Raw genomic sequence first — 25,494 nt, 5'->3', positions numbered from 1 at the left:
ACGTACTGTGAACTCACTTATGTTCATCAGTTGACATTCTTTTTTTTTTTTACTTTTTTAATGGTCAGGGCTGTTTGCGCCACACACAAACTCTGTCTTACATCTGAACCTTGAGCTCTTAATGGTGTCATTAGAAACTTGTTTAAAGATCGTCATTAGTATTCAGAATGTTGTCCAACATCTGCTGTCCTGGAAAACACAAACTTTAGTGCTTTACTTCTCTGTAATGCTAAAAAAAAAAAAAAAAAAACAACACTGAATGTTGTATACCTTGTTGAAGTCAAAACTCTAAGGCATTCAGTGTGTGTGTGTGTGTGTGTAGGAGACGGAGACACAAAGAAGGCCATTTCCTGTATTACTTTCCCGACAGTGAGACCTGGCAGAAAATCGAGGAGCCAACATTATATGCGGGCTGTAACAGTTGATGTTCAAGTATAAACATGGCCAAGGTCGTTAGGCTTTGAATGCTAGCCTTTCTGTCAGACACAGAGACAGAAGAGAAAAAAACAACACAAGCTATAATCGCCTTCAAAAAATAATAAGCATTCTCTCTGTGTGTCTTACAATAGACGCCATTCTCTGTGTTTATGGTAGGAGAGGAAAAACTAACTGACTGACTGGCCGACACACTGGCAGGCTGGCTGGCGGCAGCACCAAGCGAACCCACAGTTCCTTTTTAACCGAAAGGAGAGAAAATACAATTTCTAACAAACATGTGTACTATACCGTTTATCCCTGTCCATCAACTCTCTCGCTCTAACCGGCTTTCTTTCATTGCATTTTCCTCCCCTAATGCCTACCTTTGAGTGTGCAGTTCCCCTGACTCAATAATACAGTTGAGTCTTTTCACACATCAAGCAGATCCCGAGCCTCTAATTACAGATCGCTTGCCCACAATGCTCCAGTCAATGAATGCTAATCAGAGGGCGTGGCGTGTCCACGACTCCTGGCTTCTGATATCAGGAGCAACCCTCCACATCATAGAAATCATTATATAAACCATTTGAAATTAAAACATCCGTCGCCTCAATTGATTTCTGGGAGGAAAAAAAAAAAAATCTCCAGTGCATTTTCTCATCGTGTGTCTCAATGGATCACTTTGCGACGAGCCATGTGATGGATTCTGGAAAGGTGTTATACTAACATGTCTGACAACATGAAGCTTTTTCCTCTGCTTCACACCTAAATGTGATTCTTTAAATAATTTGGTGAGTATGAGGCTGGTTTAACACCAGAGAAAAAAACTGACTTTCTAATAGCTATACCAGGACAGTGTGAGGAAAAAGACTGAATACAGTGAATATTCTGTCTTTTCTCTTTGTTTAAAGAATCAATCACACACATGTACACTTACTTCTCTGGCAGTAGTTCTGTGACCAGCATCGTCCCCTGAAGTGTCCGTTGATAGTGTTCTGCGGACAGATGGTCTGACCTTGGGCCGTGCCTGGACACACATCTCCGCACTCCCCATCGTTCTTATTGGCCACGATGTAATTGTCTTCCACTGAGTCCAGGATCTTGGACCAGTCCAGAGTAGCCAGGTAGCAGAGGTCTGGGTTCTTCTCGATCCTCACAGCGCCCCTGGTGATGTTCATGAGGCTGTGAAGGCCCACCTCCTTCAACTGCAGCATCTCGTAAATCACAAGAGCGTAGTTGAAGAAGAGGTTGTTGCCGCGGATCACCGTAAGGTTTGGGAAGAGATCGGTGAGGGTATCGAGGCCGTAGACCCTGAACAGCAGCACATAGTCGGTCACCACTCGCAGCTTGGGGTAGCTGAGGCCCCGGAAGTCTTCGGTCTTGGTCTTGAACATGAGCAGAATCTTCAGGTGGCCCTCAATGATGGTGCAGTTCTCCAACGACTGGAGGTTGGTCACATTGTTCCGGATGTCTTTACTCAGACAAACTGAAAGATAGAGATAAGCAGAAATGTGAGAAACAAAAATATAGACACAAGTTACCAGTGTTTTTTTTGTTGTTGTTGTTGTTGTTGATCATCCAATAATTTTATTAAGGCTTACTATAGTTTTCTTAGGACACATTTTGAGTGTTTCCCTGCATTTTCATTCATAAATTTAAAAATAATTTATATCACGGAGCTTCCCAGTGAAAGGAAACAAAAAACGAAAAACATTAACACAGTCAACATTAATTTGCCAGTTTATTAGATAAGTAAAAGAGCCTTGAAATAACTGCTATGTTCATGACGGTTATAACATTCAGTTTTTATGTAACCCATTTTAGAGAGGTGCTCAACTTTATGGTAATTTCTTGAGGCTGTAGTTTGTGGCGTTGTTGAATTGTATTGCTATATACCCACAGATGTTTTTAATATGTAATCTACCCTCATTGATATAAACAGGATGGACATAAAATGCAGTATATATATTCACTGCTGAGTATTAATAACTTGTGCAGAAAATCCAGCACAGTGTAAACCGAGTGACATGACATTCCTTACAATTAGCTCAACTTCGGCAAAACAGGCATAAAGAGTCGTCCTCGAGTTGCAACTGTATTAAAACAAGCGGATTTGAACATCAACAGATCCTTCTTTTTCCCAATTAAGCCATGAAACCACTAGTGTTTTGCATTAAGTTGAGCAGATCCATCCATGAGGCAGCCTCACTCAAGTCCCCTCTACAATCTGACTGGCCGCAAGCGCTCCCTCCCTCCCTCCCTCCCTCTCTCTCTCTCTCTCTCTCTCTAACACACTCAGTCTCTCGCTTTTCATTGGCTCCAGTGCTATTTCTCCAGAGAGGAAATTATTGTACGGCACTGTCTGATCTGAATGAAGCAGACATGAAAGGGTTAACAGAAATGAAGCCTGGAAGCAAAATGCTTATCCATGCTCATTCATACTCTTTAGCTGCTGCACACTGGCACACACACACACACACACACACACACACATACACACAAGCCCACATTTGGACCAGCAAATGCGTGCGCACACACACTCATACACACATCAGAGGAGTGGAGAATTCATTAGGGGATAGTTACTGAAGGAGATGTACAGAGGGAAACGGCATGCTGCTGTTGCTTGCTACAAATAACAAGATGCACATTTCCAATGTATTATACAGCAGCTAAAAGGAAAATTACTGAGTGGGAAGGAGGTAGGATACCCATACACAGTTTTAAATGTAAAAGACAGGTGTAACAAGGAAAATATTTCTACTGCTGCAGTTATCCTAGAAAGCTAACAAAAGAGTTATTTTCTTCTTTTAAAAAAAACAGGATTACAAAGAACCAAGAGGACACCTCTAGTTTTCATTACACATGGCCTCCATATTGAGTGCCAACACTGTTCACACATGATGCTTTGTTAAAGCAGTACATCAAAACCAGAAGCTGTCAAATAAACAACAGAGACTCTCCGTCACAGGATGGGTGTATTATCAGTTAGCACATTTACTGAAATGGTTTGTCTGAGGCATATTGTTCTCTTACAACTGCAATCAAGAAATCAAGATAGAAACAAGTATGAAAATATAGCATAAACGCAGCCCAGATTGGTTACTATTAACTTCCTTCTTTACTCCTTATTTGAATTGTCTTGAAAAGCTGAAAATGATCATTCAAGCAGGATGTGTGTCTACTCGATAAACCTCTTTACATTTATGCTTTCATGTACTCTTGCTCTGCTAATGAGTTGTTGAAAATGTCAAATTTTCTTGAGTGTGGCAAAAAAAAAAAAGAGCAGACATGTCTGTCAACACCTTGTTAAAACAAGTGTCAGTTTTAAGCATTTGACCAGCACCAGTTGTGTTCATAGATGTGCTGTTTAACGTGGAAAAAGACATAATTTACTGCTTGACATATTGATGTGACGTGTGATGTTCGAACATGGTGTTAAAAATGAAAGGTCCATTTGCATAAATGTACACAAAGAAATGTACACACAGTGTCGACACACATTCCCATTCAGTGAACATTCTCATTAACACACTGGTAGTGGGGAGACATAAAATACTAATTTGTTCACATGACTTAACCATGTATGTCCTGTAACAACCACACTAACAGCCATTACGGCCTAAAACAGATGGTTATGGACCATAACCAACATGTGAGAATATTAAAATGCCATACGTTAACGGATCATTTCAAACTTCTTTCCACTACAAGAAACAAACATTAGGCTGCTTCTCTCTGTCATGTACTGAATTACAATTGCAACTATAAGAAAATGGTTTAAAGGTTGTGAGGTTGTCACACAAATTTAAATATTTGTGATTTGTCAAGTCTCATTCATAAAAGGAAAACACGCTCTTTTTAGTAAGAACAATCATTATCTTAGGGCAAAAAAAAAACCACTAAAGAAGGACGTGAGCCTGTGCCTGTAGGGCAAAATGAGCCTCTTCACACAGAAGCGGTTTCACATTCTGAGTCTCACACACTATATGTGTCTTTCATGCATCTTAATGGAGTGAAACCCTGCTTGCCACCTATTTTCCCCCATTTATTACACTCAACCCCCACCACCACTATGCACAAAAAAAAAAATTCAAAGTCAAAAATTACACTACAACATGCATCTTAAAAAACACAGAAAAGTTCAAACTTATTGCAGTGACCTGCATAGTTCCATTGAGTTGTTATTTCCCAGGTGTAAGCTACCTATTAACTTCCCATTCTGTTAATGTTTAGCCAGACAAACATGTCAACAACCTAGGTACAAACTCTGACCAGCAACACATCAGTGGAATGGTTTAAGTGACTCCTTATAATGGATAGCAGCCAGTAAAGCCTGTAATCACTACGCTGTCAAATAAAACCATGTTGTTTACTACAACAGCATGTTGGCATCAAGGTTGAGCTATTCAGAGTTACATTTTTTCCAGACTGCAAAAAGTCAAACTTAGATATCAAATGGTCACATATTTTAGTAGGTGCCAACTGGTTGCTGTAATGGAGCAAATGTCTGTTGTTGTCACCTTGAAAAAATGTATCAAATTGAAAAAATGTCAAATTGAAATTTAGGCGCATCCCAGTAGCCTACTATTAAAAGTTGCTCCTGCTGTCAACTTCCCACTTTTTCTTGTTCTGTGAGAAAATTGAAAATATCCATCATCCACTGTAAAGCAGAAAAGAACACCAGATAGTTACTGTCCATCGTTCGACCTTCGTCTCCCATCAACCCGACAAGGTGAGAAGAGTTACACCAGGCTGTGTACCTGACCAAGTGTGTCAAAGCATTTCAACATGTAAATAAAGTATTTAAATGTATCCATATTTCCTCATACACATCTTCACATAGTCAGCTTTATAGCCAAAACAAAAACAACTTATAAAAAAAAGACTATATCCATATTTAGTTGTTACACAGCTCATCAGATAAAGATAGTTCAAAACAACAGGAACTCATTCACACTACCCAACCAGCTCACCTAAGCCACACCCTCTATATTAGATACATACTGTAACAGAAACCAAAACACAAAAACACACTCCTTTTTCTCCTATGTGGCAGTTGGTATTATTCTCAGTGATAACGGCAACCTTACACCTCTCTGCCCCTCCTGCCTTATCTCCTGGACACATCAAACAGGCCTACAGGCCACCCACTCGCTGTCAGCCTGCAGCGCTAACCGGATACCTATTGTGCAACACAACAACATAACAAACTACATTACGCAACATCAGCAGGGCCAGGGTGCAACTCACCTCTGCCCACAATGATCTTCAAGACAAACCAAGAGAACAAAAACATGACCTTTTCACTTAAATGTATTTTTCTCACTGCAGATAAGAAATATGATGCTGAAAATTAGGTCTTTTTTTCCTCACACAGCATGCTAACCATCAAGCACATATGTCACGTCTCCTGTTGGTGAAGCTTTATTGACACAAAGAAATGTTAGTGGGCCATGAGGGGAAGCAGTAAACGGTGCTGCTGGGAGCTCCCTCTGCAAAATGGAGTCTTGTTTTCGACTGACAGGAACGAGAGAGGAGGAAGGAGTCGGGGGGTGGGTGGGGGGGTCATCAGGGGGCAGATGGGGAAGAGGGACGGAGAGGGAGGGAGAGTAAAGGAGTTGGGGGGAGGAAGGGTTGTTATGTAGTTGGGGGTTGGCTGCGAGAGCCACTGTGTCTTTAAAATAATGAGCCATCTCCTCCCTCTCCCCTCCCAGGTTTAGGAGCAGGGGGACACAGGAGAGGCAAAGAGAGTGAACGAGGAGACGAGAGCAAAAAGAGAGAGGGGGGATTGAGTCAGAAGGAAGAGGGTTGTGGGCAAAGAGGGGAAAGAAGGGATGGGGGGGGGGGGGTCAGAGAAATGATGGGAGGGGAGTGAGGGGGGTGAAAGTGTAACCTGAGCCCAGGCAGGAACGCAGAGTGACGTAAGGGACCTACAGGACGGTTGGTGATCACATGCATGAATGGAAGGCCGCTATGGACCACTGTTACATGACAGGCAACATGCACACACAAACTGCCTCATGGGGGGAGGATTGAAGAGGGGGAGAGCTTGCTACCTACTGGCCACAAACACAACAATAAGCAATGTTCACCTATATAAAAACATCCAACAAACTGAGCCTGGATATATGAGGGACGTACACGGGGCAAAGAGACAGAGAAACAGCCAAATGTAAAGAAAGAGGGAGACACCTGCTGCACAGTTTTTCATCTTTTCATCATCATCAAAAAAAAAAAAGGAAATGGTTTACAAAACAAACCAAATGAACTGCTGCTCTAATTTACAATTTGACTTACATCACCACAATAGAGCTTCATATCTGATTTGGAAAAAAACTGGTAGACATTGTGTAGGTAGGGTGGGGTGGGGTGGGGGGGGTTTTGGTGGACAATGACCGTGACCCCTCTATAGCCCACCCTCCCACTGAGGACCACCCATAAGCAGACAGCTTGGTGCTCTCACTGGCTATACAAGAGCTCTTAATTACAATAACAACCCAATCAGCCGCTAATGAGCCTGGGGGGGAAAAAGGGGGCCAGGTCTGTATCGGAGCAGGACAGAGAATGGAATAACAGAGCAAAGACTGGAACGTACTGTACCATACTGTGGACCTCTATAGGAGAAATGTGGGCCATCCACCCGCCTTCCCTGTCTGTTTGACACTTAATTTGGCAGCAGGAATGAGAAGAGGAGGAGGAGGAGGAGGGAGGGAGGTATAGGGGGTGTCAGACAAACAGAAACAGCAGAGGAAAAAGCTTTGGAGATGGAGCGAGGTGAACGAGTTTAAGTCTTCAAAGGGAGATTAACAAATTCCCTTACAACATTTTAATGTATATATTTTGGGTTTTTTTTAAAAAGTTTAAATATACTGTATGTGTAACTGCATCCTTGGAAATGTCAGTTCCCTGATAATAATTTGTGATTATGTGTATTGCGTGAATACCTATGAGCTCTTTTCACACATTCACGTTGTAACATTATCTGAATAAATTGCTGTTTTCAAGATAGCAGCAGCTACCGTTGCTCACACAAACTTCAACATTTCTACTTCAACCTTTACGTTGAGGACACAATCCAGCCACAGTGTGAGGCAGCTATGTGCTGACAAGGGGAGGGCAAAAAAATTATTCTGATTTAGATTTAACTGCGCAGCAAATCGAGGGTCTGTCGAATGTAAGATGGAAGTTTATGCAGCGTGTTTGAAGAAAAAGAAAACATCTGTCTAACATCTCTCCTTTTACTTTTTTCCCCCCTTTCAATTTATTGCTTGGTTCAAAAGGAATATTAGCCGAGATGTCTCTAAATCATTAGTATTGGCTGTTTGTAATGAGTGTGAACTAAAGACCAAACTTCTTGCTAATTTGCACTCAGTCTACGATACACTAAAGACATCAGTCAAATGCCAAAAGTATTAACAGCATGTGATCAACTACCACAGTCCCATCTTTGCTGTCTCCCCTGGTCAGACATGAAGCAGAATTAGCTCATTGCATAAAGTCACTGTAATTACAGCACAAAAATTACTTAAGCTTGATCAGTGCAACTGAGGTCATAGCGATGTAATGTAATGGCTATCTCTGACAGAAAGGGCCATCTCCACTTTTTCAGTGAGCACCCTCAGCTGCAGCCTCTGTCATAGTGTAGCTATAATTTCAGACAGATTCTTTATTTTTAGAGTTGTGCTCCCTGCAGAGAATTTAATATGCATCAACTAACAGTAGCTGGCTGGCTAGCCCGGTGCTGGCTGGCAGTGAGAAAGTGGATCACAGAGGCAGTTTTAGAAGGTAAGAGTTGAAACCCTCTGTGGCCCACGGACCGGCCATGCCTCTGCCTTTCACTGTAGCAGAGGGCGGCTGCACATTAGCTTAGCGTGAAACCAGACCTGTATAGCATGAAACCAGGTGGCAGCTAACTCGGGACTGTGAGAAGTTTCCCCTCCCTGTCAGCTTAGGCGCACGTTGCCCCTGATGAGGTGATCTGCTGATTATAGATTTGTCAACAGCGCAGTTGCTGAACAAACCCCAGGAGAGAGAATATGCGGCTGCGGTGCCAAGTGGACTGCCAGTGGAAAAATGCATTTGTTTGTTAATATAGCTGTGGAAAGTCCTGAGAAGTAAAGCCAGCTCCCTATGCGCCCACTGCCAAGCTGTGGCTTCTACAGTGAAAAATGATGCTGAGAAATTGCATGAGAGGCATTTTGATTAACATGTACCAACTTGTACCTCCAAAACAAAGAGAGTTGAGGACCAAAATAACAGTACGTGAGCCCGGGAAAGAAAAAGGAGGGGGGCAGTTTTAAAACCTTCTGTTAACAGTCAAAGGGGACAATGACCGAGTGATACAACAAGCGAGCGTAGCTATCACTTGCATCACGAATGACCTGTGCTTCCACATTTGAGGACATCAGTTAAAGGTGGAGGGGCTTGAGAAGGGAGACAGAGAGGTGAGAGAGAGGAGTGGGTGGGTTGGAGCACCTGTTCCTCCATTGCTTCAGCCTCCCATTGAAGAGCATGGCAAAGGGAGCTGGCCTAGCCTATTTATATACAACGCTGGGTCCCGTTACAGCTGTGGCACAGGGCCAGGCTGTGGCAGATTGAAGCGGGTAGAAAAGAGCAACATGCAGGCCCTGCGCTGTCAGATGGCTGGCCAAGAGAAGAGAGAGGCCTAAATCAGATCACACTGGTGACTTTGGCTCGCCTCCATCTCTCTACCTTCCGGCACTGGCAAAGGAGAGAGGAGAAAAGAGATGGGGAGGGGAGGGAGAGGCGAAAGGATAGATACAGACAGAGGGAGACAAAGAGACAAAATATAAACATAGAGAAAGAATGAGGAAGAGAAAAAGAAGTGATGGGGGCAGGCGAGGTGCCGGGTCACTGTCACTTGTTTTTAAAAACAATGACTCACTATTTTCTTGTTCCATAGAGCCTGGTTTGACCTTGAACTCAAGGCTGCGAGGAGGGAGGGAGGGAGGGAGAGGAAAAGAGAGGTGGACGAAGCAAAGTGGAGGAAAAGAGGGCAGAAAAAGCAAGAGCAGAAGTCCATGTCTACCAATACAAACACCAAATATCGACTATGTGGACATGTATAGTTTGACAGTGAAACATGTCTCATGTCCAACTTACTGTTTATGTAAGATTGATACTAGATGACTGAGAATCTGAGGGTCTTTTCAGCAGCAAACAAAGGCCAAGAATTCAGTCCATATGTATAGCAGATAAGATGGTCATTGTCTTTGTATCTGGAGGTTTTTTTCCTTATGGCCCAGTTCCTCATTCCATTTCCAGCCTTTTCGCTTTCTCCTTCCCTATGCCTCATATACTCCTGCGGCATGGTGTGTTTTACCAACTCACATAAAGGAATGAAAAACGCAAGCCAAGTGCATTAAACATGCCATGCTCCATATGACTAAAAAGCTCTGCCTGCTGTTAGTTGGATGTAGCAACATGTAATTTGTAAAGTAAGCAACAAACACGCAGAATTCAGTTTTTCTGCTTATTTCCATTTAAAAACCAACAAGTCCCCTGTCTAGAAAATATTTGTACATCCAGTAACACACAGACTCCAAAAAAAAAAAATCCCAAAAATTCTGGCCACGCCTTACAAAACGGCTAAACCAGGTGGTGCTCCAAACAAATAAAATCGCATGTTGTGGGGGGGCAGCATTCCTGACATAGTCGACACATTTGGGAACAGACGGAAGACTATGAAACAGGAGCAGGTAATCAACTGCAGGCGGGACTGTGCTTAAGATATAGTGCAGGACGGAGACGACTCACACAGACACAAACACGCACGCACACAACACACTCATATGCAGAGTGAGTAATACAAAAAACATCTGATGTTCCTTTTCATCTTCCCACGTTAGCGAGTGAAGCGCAGCGCAGTCTTGGTGTGGTGAGCCTCGGTCTGAGAGGGAGGCAGTCGGGGCACGGTTGCCCTGCTTGACTTGCAGCCGCACGGCAGCAGCTGCAGGGCCCGGCCCCACCAACGCTCCGACCCACAAACCAGAGCTACACATGGGGCTGGACGAGCTACGCCTGCCTGATGGCTTTGCCAAATCAGCTTCTTCCGTCCCTTATGGCTTGCTTTCTTCTTCCAAACCTGTCTGCCTGCCTGCTTACGACCTTCTACGTTTGAATAGCGGCTATGAAGCTTCTTTCCAGTGTTCTAAACACACTGACTGCGCTACTGTAGATTGCACTTTAGCCGCTCAGCAACACGACTGAAACAGAGAAAGAAAGATTGAGAGGGGAAACAGCCAAGAGTTGCGATTGGGACAGCTGTAGCTCAACATGCTAACACTTTCTTTCGACACTTGGTAGTTTTAACCTCCAGCTATAACAGTTTAGAGGTTTAGTATTGCCTGTGTGGTGAATGGACAAGTGAGCTCATCCCAAGCATGGCAAATCCTATTGATTTGACTGGACTGCTGCGAGGCTGCCAACTCCGAGCTACGACTGAATCCAAAATTTGAGGCAAATGAAGAAAAACACCCAGACAGGAGGAAATAATTTGATTCTAACTGCCTTGAAATGAGACTCCAACTGTGTGTGTGTGTGTGTGTGTGTGTGTGCGTGCGTGTTTGTGTGTGTGTATAGGAGAATATGTGTGTGAGCCGGGGAGACTATAAAGAGGAGTGAGGAGACACGTTAACAAGCAGAGGAGATGGGAAAGAAAGAAAGAAAGAAAGAAAAAAAAACAGGGCAGAATTTGAGATGGAGAAAGCAAAGTGGTACAGGAGCAAACAGACGTCGGGAGAGTTGACAAACCAAGACGGAAAAGAGGGAGAAGCAGAGGGGAGGCTGGAGGGATGGAGAGCAGAGGGGCCAGGTCAGTTTAATGGCCCGTTTGTCTGCTCTGTTAGACCACCAGCTCTCACTGGCTGCTGCAGGAAAACCTCACATATACACACACACACACACACGCATTTGCACAAACATGCAGACACACATCCTGCCGCTCTTTCCGTATCTCTCCCTCCCTCTACCTTTTCCATTGCTGAGGCCTATACCCACAGCTTCAGTGCCTCCGTCCATTTACCAAAGCACAAACATGTTATGAATCTCTGCAAGAAATCGATTTTTATTACTCTCTGCCCTTTTAACGCCACTTTCTTATATGAATTGATATCATTACACGTGCAGCAGTAGATATTCTGAGCATGTTATCAATAAAACATTCAAACATGGGTTTTTGATTATGGACAAATATCCCCTCCCACTGCTGTTTGTTTTTCCACAAAAAAAAAAAAAAAACTCCTTGCAGATTCCGAAAGATTTTCTATCGCTGCCCTCCTCTGTTGGTTTTTCCATACAGGATATCCACGAGCATGCTAGGTATGGGCATGGATGGAATACTGACGTCATGCTAACATTCAAAAGGGCCCCCGGGCAACAAATCACTTGCTGTTACCTAGCCTCTGACAGACCGGTCCCTGGAGTGGAGGGTCTGTGGCCATGGCGGTATTGTAAAATGACTTCCATTCATTACGCTGTCATTTAACAGCAAGGCATGATTCAATATGGGCCCCCCAAACTGTAAGTGAATTAGGAATGCTTGATGCGAGCTCATAAACGAGGTGCAAGCTCTTCATCTCTCTGTCCCTTTTCACTCAGCTCTGGCATCAGTCCACTGCTTGCTTTCTCTCAGACGGAGCGACGGTACAGTATCAGCTCTGCCACACTCCTCTCACTCTTAGCCTTTAGTCCTTATGTATCTGTTTTCTTCTCTTTCTTCAAAGCTCAGCAAGTCGAGAGCATGACGCTTAATGACCAGTTAAACATTGTTACGGCAGCAAAGAGCACGTGATGCGTATACGCAGGCCAAAGCACACACGTCAACAACTATTTATTGACATTAAAAAAAAAAAAAAACTAGGGCTGACCTGAATGCTTCAGAGCTTAATGTTTTGCCATAACTGATGCTTACGTCTGTACTCAAATGCTTTGTTTTTTTCTCCCTCTTTCCCAGAACATATTGCGTGCACATGCAGTCAATCCACTGCTTTTATTCGACAAAAAGTTTGAAAGTATATTAGAGATTATGTCTGTTTAAGAGAACTGCATTTATTTTTGTGACTAAACGGTCCCACTTTTGAGTCACATGAATTAATTTAACATTCATTCGTCGCAGGCCGTGCTTACAGACGTTTTAGTTAAGTGTGCAATAATTGGCCATTTCAGTACCAGACTGCTCTGTGCCAACATTTCAATGCTTATTTTGATGAATTTTCTTGACTGTTTTGTTTGATATTGTTTCAACCTGCAAAACTTGCGCTGCGGTCTGGAGAAAAAGTTTCTAATTTGCTTGTTAGAGAATTACTTTTATTGACATGCTGTAGGACTTTGAACCAGAGATACACTGTGGCTATTTTGGAAACACACCGTCAATTTCTGTTAAATCATCTTTCAAATTCGGTTTCTGAATACATATGAGAGAGAAATACGCACTACAGTGATCTACAACGCTTAGTTTTTAGCTAGTTATGAAAGGTGGTGAGTCAGATCATCATCTCGACACTCCCTATAGTCGGTTGATTAGTCCAGAACAAAATGTGAGATGGCTCAACTGATTCTCGGTTTCACAAAAACTGAGCTTGTGAGATTTATTTCTTACATGTACCAGGCTACATATTAGTGGGTTCGTTATTACATGTATCACTGCCAAGAATAAAGACCGCTTACAAATTGCAGAAACAAACCGGTTATTAAAAAAACAGTCAACAGTTAATAAAAAAGCCCTAATGAAATCATATGAGCACATAATCTATAATTAAGGGATTACATTTACTGCTTGGCCAGTAGTTTTGCAAGGCATGGCCAGATTTTCACCCATCTGGCTCTATGACTACAGTGGGTGAAATTGTACGGAGAAGCAGCGCAGTGGGCACCATTATCTCCATCTGCTGAGATAATGGTGAGGCTACGGTGAAGAAAGTGTGTGTGAAGAGAATCTTTTTAGGACATAATCCAGCAGTGATAGTAGCAGATTCAATGACTTGTTCCCCCATTGAACACGACACATGTTGATTGGATAAAGATCCTGACTGCGTAACAGGTACTGAGCCTTTGTGACATTACACAACTGCATTATACAACTACAACTCAATATGTTACTATAGCATGTATAATGACATGACAAGTCCCTACCTTCTGTCGTCATGTATTAAAACTACATAAATAAGTTAAATGGGAGTTAAATGCAGTCAGTCTAGAGTATTTAGAAAGGGGAGGTGGTGGGGGGGGGGGAGCAGTGTAGCCTACTGCCAGCACAGCTAGTCCTGTCACCATAGTAACCCATCTCAGGCTGGTTCATCAGGACAAAAACAGAGCCCACCCCCCCCCCACCCCCCACCCCTAACCGACACACACGCCGTCACCGAACGCATTACACATACAAGCATCAGTGCTCATAAAACGACACAGAGACGCACACATGAACACACGCAGATGCAGAGCAGCAACATAATCAGAAAAGTCCATGTGACTGGGTGCTGTTGTTCACCATGTGCAGGTGTGTTAAGCATCACTTAGGCCCAGCTGGTGCAAGCAGGCCTAATAAGAGAGGAGAAAACAAAAAAAAAGAGGGGAGAGAGAGAGAGAGGTGTCAAATGGATGGTGTTCACACCTTTAAGAGGTTTGAAAGAGGAGGCTTTCCCACCCCATACAGAGTGGGATTAGCAGGTGTGTGTATGTGTGTGTATGTGTGTGTGTGTGTGCGTAGGTCTGCAGGCTGTGCGCATCTGCAGTGTGAAAGAAAAACAAATCAGCGGATGAGAGTGAACCCTCTTACCCCTGAACGTAAAAGCAAACGGAGAGGGGAGGGGGGGGGAAAGAATGAGAGATGGATATGGGAGTAGAGGGAGCTCCGGCGTGAGGCGGGAGAGAGATAGCAAGCCAAGTGTCACAACATTCACAAAGGAGGGAGAGAGGGAGTAAAAGTTGTGGTGCAAACAACTTTCTTCACCCTGCTTCAGTTCCCACATTTAATCATCAAATCTGTAGCATGTTTCTCACTCAGGAGTACACTAGAAACAAATGCTTTCTGGCTCGTTGAAGTCCAGGTTTGATTCTGATTTTAATTATTTTATGCAGGAAAGTGAAGGAATTAGAACATCTTATAACCTTCTTTCAAATTTGACCAAAAACATAGCTGGAATCAAACAAATTTGCAAAGAATTGGTTGAATTTGCATGACTGTGATCACAAATGTCAACTAGGTCTATAAAAACATGACGTGTAAATTAATTTGACATTTACTATCAGCTTTGATTGATTGCTATATCTCTCATTCATCTTTAGTATTCTATGTATTTATTTCATAGGTTGAATCTTTCCGATCTTCTGCTCAATAACACTGATCAACCTTACAGTCCTGTGTGTGCGTGTGTTTGTAATTAACTGCTAAGAGACACACTGGGCTGTGTGTCAAACGGCCACTTCTCAGTCATATGACAGTCCTCAAAATAAATTTAACCCATCAGGTTCAATTACACAGCCACTGCAGCCCAACAAACACACACACACACACACGCATCCCAGTGCTCGTATACACTCAGATACATGATACAGATACAAAGAGGGTGAACTTTGCACAGAGTTGCGTACATATAGTGACATGCAAAAAATGTGGACACCCCCTTTCGGTTTTTGCATCAACAGTGGAGCAACAAAATTAAGTTTGATTTGATTTGTGTTTTGTCTGAGATGCAAGCAATATTAGTTGAAAAGTTTATACAATCGACAGCATAATTGGCTCAAAAAGCAGAATTATTACAATTGTAAGTGATAATCAATGTTCAAAGCATGTGGTTACAACCTGCGCATTATAAAATATAAACATTATGTAAATCACTGACACAACCAAGCCTTCATGTCACATGTGGTGCACTTTTAATGGAAGATTAATTTTATACAGACATGGCCGAAATTATTGGTACCCTTACATTCTATTAAAATAATGCATTCACCATGAACAATGTTGAAATTAAAAGATAGTTTATTATCGATGCATGTTTATGTTTATTCTACAAAAACATTCCAATATAGCCTGTTACTTGTAGCCTGTAGAAGTTGTAAGAAATAATTGATTTGTAGTGATACTTTAAGCAGACTATTGTGTTTTAATTAGTGTCACAGGTGTTTTCAATCTTATAATCACTCATGCAGCCAGTTTAAAAGGAGAAAATTACTGACTCTGCTGTTTTGTGCCACTGTGTGCATCACATTGAACATGGAAAACAGAAGGAAAACTAGAGAGTGGTCTGAGGACATTAGAAAAAATGTAATAGCCAAGCATGGTCAACGGAAAGGTTACGAGACCATCTCAGAAGAGCCTGATGTTCCTGTGACCTCTGTTGCCAATGTTACCCATGGAGCCAACATCTCTGGACGTGGTCGCAAGAGGAAAATTGGCCCGAAATTGAACAGAAGGGTTGCTCAAATGGTCGCGAAAGTACCAAGAAAAACTTCAATACAGATCCAAGCTGATGTTCAAGTTCAAGGTACAATAGTTTCAAGTCGCACCATCCGTCGCTGTCTGAATGAAAATGGGCTCCATGGTAGAAGACCCAGGAAGACCCCACTTCCAAGAGAAAGACACAAAATAGGCAGACTAGACTTTGCCAAAATGCATGTTGACAAGCCACAGTCCTTCTGGGAGAATGTGCTTTGGACGGATGAAACAAAATTAGAGCTTTTTGGTAAATCACACTAACCTTGTGTTTACAAAAGAAAAGAGAAAAGTACACCATGCCTACTGTGAAACATGGAGGAAGCTCAGTGATGTTGTGGGGTTGCTTTGCTGCCTCAGGCACTGGGTTTCAGGGCACAATGAAATCAGAAGACTATCAAGGCATTTTGGAGTGAAACATACAGCCCAGTGTCAGAAAGCTGTGTCTTAGTCACAGGTCATGGGTCTTCCAGCAGGATAATGACCCTAAACATATATCAAAAAGCACCCAAGAGTGGATGAGAAGAAAACGTTTGACTGTTCTGAAGTGGCCTGCTATGAGTCCTGATCTGAATCCCATTGAACATCTGTGGAAAGAGCTGAAACTTGCAGTTGGGAGATGGCACCCATCAAACCTGAGAGAACTGGTGCAGTTTGCTCAAGAAGAGTAGGCCAAACTACCAGTGGAGAAGTGTCGTAACCTTATTCAGAGTTACAGAAAGCGCTTGACTGCGGTTATTGCCTCAAAAGGCTGTGCTACAAAATATTAAGTTAAGGTACCAATAGTTTTGGTCATGACGTTTTCATTTGTTTTATTGTATTAAATAATATTTTAAGTTGTAAATCAAAAGTTTCAGTTATATTCAATGTGAAATAAAGAAAGATGGATACCATATACTTCTGTCAGTTTCAACTTACATATATTTGAGTGAATTCGAATCTCATCATTTAGTTTCGAAATTTCAGGGTTGTCCAAAGTTCAGTATAAAACTGTATATGCACAGAAGATTTTATCTACCAAGTTGTTCAACTTTATATTACATCTGTCCTATGCAGCTATCATGGCGACAACAGAGACCCCCATTTAGCCGACCCTCCTCGCTCATATCTATGCTAATGTAGATTAATTTAGAAACACTGTTAAAAATGTCAATTCCACAATTGCTTACATAAAAAGACTTCAGTCCATCCAACAGGCGTCAACCGCTTGAACCAGAAGCTTTACCTGGTTTCTACCAAACAGGTTTTCACTATTTTTCAACAGTTGTTTACAAAGCAAAAGGTGAACAACTGACTGTACCAGGGAGTCTTTTTGGATGTGTAGTTAGAGCCGGGACCACAGGACGATATATACACAGGATGTTCATCATCCATCACAGTCATTTTCAACTTTACCAACTTCAGACAGCATCTTTGCAAAAAAAAAAAAAACCCCAACAAAAAAACCACACTGATGGTCAAAAATATCACGCTGCTGAGGATAGACAGCCAAAATGGAGAAAAAGAAGATGGATTTTCAAATTTACTCACATTAGGACAAGGACATTGTCTCAGCCAGTGTCTGGTCCTGCCTGCAAAAGGGCCCCAAAAGATCCCTTTGCTGATCCCCGCATTACAGGGACGGCTCAACGTGGATTTTACAGTGTGAAGTCACCAATGGTTAAAATAGGGCAGATCCAAACAGCAACAAGGACTATCAAATCAGATTGTTGCAGCATGGCGTAACGGCGCACTCTGTGTTTGTCTGTGTGTGTGTGTGTGTGTGTGTGTGTGTGTGTGTTCCCCAGCATCCCATCCCCTCCCAGCTAGACTACATTTCTGTGCAGTGAGCAGAGGTTTACATAAACAGCCACAGTTCTCTATCTAGGAATGGGAGTCAGAGAGGATGGCATCGGCTAAGCTTTGTATTTTGAACTATAGTTCTGCCTATCACAGAACTGTAAAGACAGATACACTTATTCCAATTGTTCACTTCATTTACAGCCTGACATGATATTGCGATGGATAGGGAAAACCTCCTCTGATCCAAGTGTTCTCAAAGAATTGCATCTCAGGGCTAATTAGAAATCTAGTGACAAATCAATCAATCAATTTTCATTTCAACTTTAATTTCTGGAATTTTTAGCCACCTTTCAAGAGAACTATAATCATTCATTAGTTTATTTTTTACAGCAGGTGCAGTAGCAGCTATACTCTTTAAAAAAATGTCTTGTCACTTGTTAATAAGAGATAATATGCATCTTTGTAAAAATCTGGCTGTTAGAAAGGCTATAGCTGTTTTTTTTCTGACATCTTCCATCAAAAGACCTCAATCTAAGGACCACCACTGGGTAATCCGCAGTCTCAAAACATTGTGGCTGAAGCAACTATTAACGTCTCCCAAAAAAGCATGTTATGTTCAAAATGCAGGTGACATTCTCTCTCTTTCTCTCCATCTGTCCATCTAAAACCTATTGTTTATTACCCTACTTGTTGAGCAAACATGTTTACCTCCTCTTCATTTTAAAGACCTACACTTAGCAGCCCAACTCTGGTACTTTTGGTACTTTTTTTATGACATCAAAGTGACTCAGTTTATTTTCAGATTTTGGATCAATTCAGCAATGACAAATTCAAGAATATAAATGAATACACTAGAACTGTGATTCTGGCTTCAGGCTGTCCTGTTAATAGTAATGGACACTGAGGCTCGTTGGTATTGTAGTATTTAGAGTAATTTCACACACCAAACTGACAGATAAAAGTTGTCATAGCATGATCCTTTAGTTTAGTTAGATAATTCAGTATCAGTTGGGTTATTCTCAGTGTTAAACTTCTTAAAATGAGATAACAGATCTTACTTTTGTATGAACTTGTTTGTAGACTAAAAATCAAAAAAGGGAGGTAATATTTGGCCAAGAACTGCTTAAAAGTTATCCATGTCAATGTCAACCTTCAGCATGTCTGCACATTGTGCTTCACAACAACACTTAAAAACTAGACAAATCTTAAGAGACTAACAATATGTGTTAAGTGTCAAATCTGATGCTGTTTTAAAAATCAAGAACTTGTTGAGAATACTGCGATCTGTGTAATGATCTTTTCTCCTTCACAAAGGCTGAATGGGGGAAAATCCTTCCACCCTTTTCAATTGATCACAAAATGAAAACAATGTCAACATAGTGTTGAAGAGTCTGTCGAAAGCAGACAAAACCGAACACACAAGCAAACACGTTACAGGAATGTATTTGCTTGTCGGGCCGATCAAACTGTGAATTGCGGGAGTCAAAAGGTCAGGTTGTGTTTTTCATCCTCCGCTTGCATTGCTATTGGAAAAGACTGCCTGGAACACACACGCAAGATGAACGACAACAACAACAAAAAATGCGTTGGCAAGTTAGGAGAAGTTGAAAGGGATACTTGGAAAGATAAGAGCAGAGGAGGAAGCACTTAGGAAAGGAACCCCAACAGTTAATTTCCTTTAGCAGTACATATTGCCTTCCTGGCTAACACTCGAAACGCAACACACAGCTGGTGGAGCCTCAGTTCATGACCCTCATTGTCTGCTAGCTCTGTGAACATGGACTACCCAAACATACAATGGCAATCTGCAATCAGCAGTGGGGCTGTATTGTGAAAGCCACGATTCTGCATGGAGCCCATTAAACATACAGTACTGGCTGTTCTAATAGCGAGGCATGAGAACAGCAGATAAAACAGCTATTACTGAAGCAAACAACAACACTGCGACAGGAAATTACCTGTGACTCATTTTGAATACTGTATGTTTGGTAAATGGTTAATGACAGTAACTGTACATTATATAGTTTCAATGATACACCTTCATATCAGCTACAGCAGTATTACTATCTTGATTCTACTCAAACCTACAAAAAGTATTACACAGTATATCTAACCCTAACTATTGAAGGCACATTTAGTCCATAATTTAGCCTCATATAGCCCGGCTCATATGTGTTTGTGAACTTGTATACCAGAACAAATCAAATCTACTAGAGCCGATTAGTTGATCCACAGAAAATTGATAAGCAACTAATTTTGATAACTGATCCATCTTTGAGGCATTTTTCAAGCAAAAAGCTGAACTTTTGATGGTTCTGACTTCTTGAATGAGACGATTATCTTTTCTTTTCTTGCCTTACAATATTGCAAACTGCGGCGACAAAACAAGCAACGTGAAGACATCACTTTGGGTTCTGTGAAATAGAGCTGGGCATTTTTCACTCTTATGACTGTTACAAGGTATTTAAATTTGTAGGTAATAATGCCGACAATACTTATGTTTGACTACATTTACAGTTAACTAACTGGCGACTTAAATGTGGGTTAAACTGACTGCAAATCAACTTCTACAAATTTATTTAAATGCAGATGCTTTCCTTCCTTTTCAACAGGCCATCACATGAGCACAATAACGTCCTCCAAGATGTCCTGATATAAAATAACGGATTCAGCAGAGAAATGCTCACTCTGCTTTGCTTTTATCATGACATTTTTCACCTCTGCATTATTCATTGCTTTCATGTATTAGGACAGCTCGTCATGCATTAATGCTTGCTAATTTCACAACAATACACCTCAACAGTATGTCCATTTGATGAATTGGATGTGTGTGTGTGTGTGTGTGTGTGTGTGTGTGTGTGAGGGGGGGGGGGGGGCAAGGGGCCACTCAGGGCACATGGGCTAGTGATAACAGGCAGCCCACTCTTGAGCCTGCCGCTCTAGTACACACTGTTCTCATGCATAGCCACCTCCTCTGGACCCACACACACACACACACACACACACACACACAGATACACCGAAAACATACATTGCCCGGAAGTGGGCAGGTCAGGAGCTGAGAGATGAGATCCTGCAGACAGCACAGGGTGGCTGGGGTGCATACTGATAAACGTGTACACACAATACACACACACACACACACACACACAGTGACACATGCACAGGCACCTACATGGTGGGCCACTTCAAACACATTCCACAACATGCACAGCATTGTCGGAAAATGCCACTGTGCACTTCAGTGAAGAGTGCCTGAGTATCCAAATGGGCTGCAGACAAACTCACACACAAATGGAGGGCATCTCTACTTGGCCATCCTCCTGCTGTAGCCCTAATTTTATAAATCAACACATTAATCCATCAGCTGTAATGGAAGATCACAACTATTCAACTGTTCTTCCTGAATAAAGAAGACATTTTTGGATATTTAACTCAGATTGTCAGAGCGGGAAATGTGTGAGGCTTTAATGCAGCTCTGTGTGACAGGGCGGGTTACAGAAGCACATGGAAAGCATACATAACAACACATGCACACACACATACACACTACCCCTTTCCAACAGAGCTGTGCTTACAAGCCTGAGAGGAACAAGAAGGGGGCAAGGCTCCCAGTTGCACAACTTGTTTTTCGTGAGTTAGACCAGGAGACAGCTCAGCGATTACTTTAGAAAACGGTTTGCTGATAACCGTGACCAACAGGACCATCAAAATTCAAGCTAACAACAGCCTGTAAAAAGCTCTTTATTACATTCTCTAGAGTGCAGTCAGCAGATCAGAGCCACAGCCTGGTTTATATATCAATACTGTTTCCCATGACTGAGGTGGAGATGTCAGGCAGCGTGTGGATTCAGAATGAAATATTCAAAGTATTTTGGTTGTTGTCCCCCCTTTAGGCGTAAACATCTCAAGAGTGCCAAATATGGTCACTTCCCAGAGAACTGAGAAAATCAGGAACCAGAAACAGCCAATGACATGTACCCCACTCCCTGAGAGACAGACAGGGAAAAAGAGAGAGAAAGAAAGAAGAAAGAGGAAGGAGGGGTGCCAGCAGCCCAGTCTCATAGGACCCCTTTCAGGGGCCTCTGTTCTGTCTGCATACATGACCTGTGTAAAGTGTCCAGAACATTTCCTTTGAACCTGGCCACTGGGAGCCATTTTTAAGTAACACAGCTCAAAGTCTGAAGATCACTAATGTTACTTAATTGAAGACAAGAAACAGCTAATCCTGTTTTATCAATAATTTAATTAAGGTGATTTTAAACTGGTCAAACTGCTCACTGTGTTTATCCACGTGGATTAAGTTCATGTACTGAAACACTTTGTGAACTTGTGCAACACATCATCTAAAACACTCAACACCAATCTCAAAGGCATAAATGTAGGCCAAAGGTTAAACCACAGATATACAAAAAAAGTGACAATGTGTATTAATTAATTTTAATGCATCTGTATAGCAGCCAGTTAATTTGTTTTACAGACATTCATTCATTGAAACTGAGATAACACTACTCTACTAAGTTTATCACATGCTCAAATGTATTCGTTTAAATAAAGTATCAAGGTCCACTTTTTGCCTTTCGTTCACTTCTCTTCCACTATCGACTGCCCTTTAAACAACAGTAAATATAAGAAAGACATGGCCGAAGTAAGAATTATAAAAATTATGACCAAAAATATACACCTAAATCAATTTTATGACAGAACCAATTTAACCTCATATTTCTTTATATCATTTTACCACATGATGGCTTGCCAGCGTAACACAGGGGATAAACATGATCAAATAACAACAAACACAAAGAAGGGAGGGTACAGTGGTCCTCACTATCACCTATAGGTGGGCTTTTCCTTCCACTATATTCCTGGTTTTAATGCTGCAGCAGCAGCTTGCAGTAATCGCCCCAATTGAAAACTAAATTCCCTGCAAATGATCACTCCACTGATATTATTAAAGCGAGGTCATTAGGCAGTTTACAGCGGGATCATTATCTTTCTCAGCACTGTTTAGATTACACGCCGTTACATTATTATCAAGCTCCTAATTCATTGATAAAAAAAAAACACACACACAAAAAACCACACACACACAACACGGAACAGACATCCTCCGTAGAGGAAGACGCCCATACTTTAGTCGGAACTAGAGCAAAAGAGCGATGTAGGCTAATCCGCCACCTATAAAGAGACTTCTTAGCGTCGGCGGCTAATTTGTTTACGTTCAGGCTGCAGCAGCGCCGTGTGTGTGTGTGTGTTGTTGGTGTGTGTCTGTCGCCATGAGAGGCCTAGCTGCGCTCACAGGGCCAATCCTGCTACTCCCAGTTTAGACGCGCTGCAGCAGACCACCCTCGTCCAGTTACAGCAACTAATCTGGCCCTGGGGCTGGCTCATCCGACACAGGCCGCTACAATATGTACCTTTAAGAGACAGCACGAGGGGGCGGGGATATTCCTCAATGACTTTTACGGAGGAATATCAATTATTAGCACGCAGCCACGCATATGAGAAAACCGAAATTACCAGCTCCTTAATTAGACCCCATACTACACTTTACGCATGCGCCAGAATAAAGGCGAGGGACTCATGAGGGAAATTAATTGATAAAATAAAGACAATAAATTTTTCTGAGCTCTCTCATCGCTCTAATATTCCTTCTGGTACTTAAATAAGATTCAGTGGTACTACAGAATATCTTGTTTTGTTTTATTTATTTCAAGTATTTTATTTGTTCAACAGTCACAAAATATTTATATTGTAATTTACAGTGTCTAAATAATTAAACCCTGTTGCATGTTTTCGGGTGTCTTTATCAAACTTAATGGTAGTTTATGCTAAAAAATACTGCAATAAGCTGACAAAAATTTAGAATTTACATTTGTAATATCTAGTATATTATGGTATTTAATTAAAGTCAACAAATAATTGTGTAAACTAACCAGTCCCCAACAGTTGGATGTTAATATGTGCAATGAGAAACATACAGCAACACTGATCAGGAAAATTTTAAAAAACAATACTTACTTTCTCCATTGATGAGTCCACACTGGCATATAATACAGGCGCAGATGATAAAAAACACAATTTGTGCTCGCAGCTTTAGCGTCCACCGCCTCATTTTGACTTGAGGATAAGTTGTGCTCTCCTCTTGAAGCTTCTCCAAAAAAGAAAAATAAAAAAAACTCCAATCTTGAAGGAGAAATGTTTCTTTCAAAGGCGCTGGGATATCAAAAAAAAGTATTCAACAATTTCTTAAAAACTTAAAAGCTCCGATATAATCAACTTAGTCGAGGTTGCCCCCCGTAAACCGGGGGGTAATAAATGTATGAGTATCTTCCCAGCCAAGTTTGTGATGTATGTGAGCCCTGGAAATAATTGCAGACCACTAAATAACGTGATCTTGGGTTCTGACGACACATGTACGAGTGAAAATCTTCATCTTCCATAAGTGAAGGCGACAGTCCGCGTTCATCTGTTTGGTTTCGCTGTTCCACTCAAGAGAGAAATAATAGTATTATTAATAATAATAATAATAATAATAATATCCCACACGCTGAGGGCTAGTCTGGAGGTCCAAGAAGGAGATCCACTGGCTCATTTCTCTGTAATGCACTGCTCCAATGAGGAAAGACCCACTTCAAAAACAAACATTTTCTCATGCACAGCGTTTAAAAAGCAGCCTCCTCCTCCTCTTCTGTTCTTCCAGCAGACATGGGCTGAAGTTGTGGATATCGCCCAAACACAGAGCCAAGAACGGGAGTTGGCAGTGGTTGGGGGGGGTTAGTGGAGGGGTGGGAGGGTTGCGCTCTCTCTTTTTGAAGTCCACAGGTCTTTATGGTCCCCCCCCCTCCCTCTGTTTGCTGGTATCTTCTCAAAAGCTCACCCTTTTTTTTTCTTAAGACAAACGGGAGCACATCCCAGGAAACTCCTCCGAACAGCTACGTGCAGCGACACAGCTTTCTTTCCCCACTACGACCTTCCTCTGAACTCCTTCACCCCCGCTGACCACCACGCCGCAAAACGAAGGAGCTCCCATAAAACGGTAGAAAAAAAAACGAAAGAAAGAAAACAACAGAGGGAAAACTTGAGGAGATAAATGTTACTTCTTTTCCTTTTCTACTGTGAGTGATGGGGGGGAAAACAACGGCCGCGTTCAACCTGCACGTTGCTGTGAAGTGAGAAAACTCTCCACCACGCGCCGCCCGTTGGCTTTTTCTCTGATTAACGTTAGCTGATGGGGGAAAAACAGCTAACGGTAGCTAGCTAATCCAAAACAAACCAGGTTTCAGTGTCGGCGATAGAGTTAAAATAAAATAGAAAAAACGCACACAAAGTAGGTATCCCGTCTCCGATAGTCAAAATAGGATGAGGTAAACAAACATGAAAAGACTTTAAAAAGACGGGTCAAGTGTAAAAACTTGGATTCCCGTTCCGTTTAGCGATTGCTCTCCCTCAGGTTCCCCCTCTTTCCGTCTCTCTTTCTGCGAGTCTCTCCACCAGTAAACAAGTCCTGCCAGTCACCTCAGCTGGGCCACACATGGCCGGCCGCAAAACCCGGAGCGGAGTACCCGTCGCTCAACCACCACAGTGCGGATCTGGAGTGTCTGAGCCCGCGCTGCCGCTGGTGTCGGTACACCGGTGCTCTTTGTCAGGTGGGGGGGGGGGGGGGGGGCAGAGGGGGAGGTAAACACACATTAACACCCTTTAACCCTTAAAAACTGTTCATATTCTGATCCTTCACAGTTTTCCCCTCATAGTTAGTCTCTATACCAAATTTCTGAGCCACTAATCATTCATGAATACCTGATCAGTCACAGATAAACGGCTGATTAATCCTTAAT

General features: G+C 42.1%; 1 protein-coding gene across 1 annotated transcript in view; it reads right to left on the bottom strand.

The window, feature by feature from the left end:
- insrb (insulin receptor b) overlaps positions 1-25,288 on the bottom strand; it is a 78,971-nt gene extending 53,683 nt beyond the window's left edge. The window contains exons 1-2 of the mRNA XM_042416493.1: positions 23,678-25,288; positions 1,355-1,903 (exon numbers count right to left, since the gene is read on the bottom strand). Coding sequence (XP_042272427.1) covers positions 1,355-1,903; positions 23,678-23,771 — 643 coding nt within the window. The 5' untranslated portion in view covers positions 23,772-25,288. The remainder of the gene's footprint in view (positions 1-1,354; positions 1,904-23,677) is intronic.
- Positions 25,289-25,494: the final 206 nt, after the last annotated feature.

Source organism: Thunnus maccoyii, chromosome 7 (genome assembly GCF_910596095.1).
Source record: "Thunnus maccoyii chromosome 7, fThuMac1.1, whole genome shotgun sequence".
Classification (NCBI taxonomy): domain Eukaryota; kingdom Metazoa; phylum Chordata; class Actinopteri; order Scombriformes; family Scombridae; genus Thunnus; species Thunnus maccoyii.
This window is presented reverse-complemented; position numbering and strand designations above follow the sequence as displayed.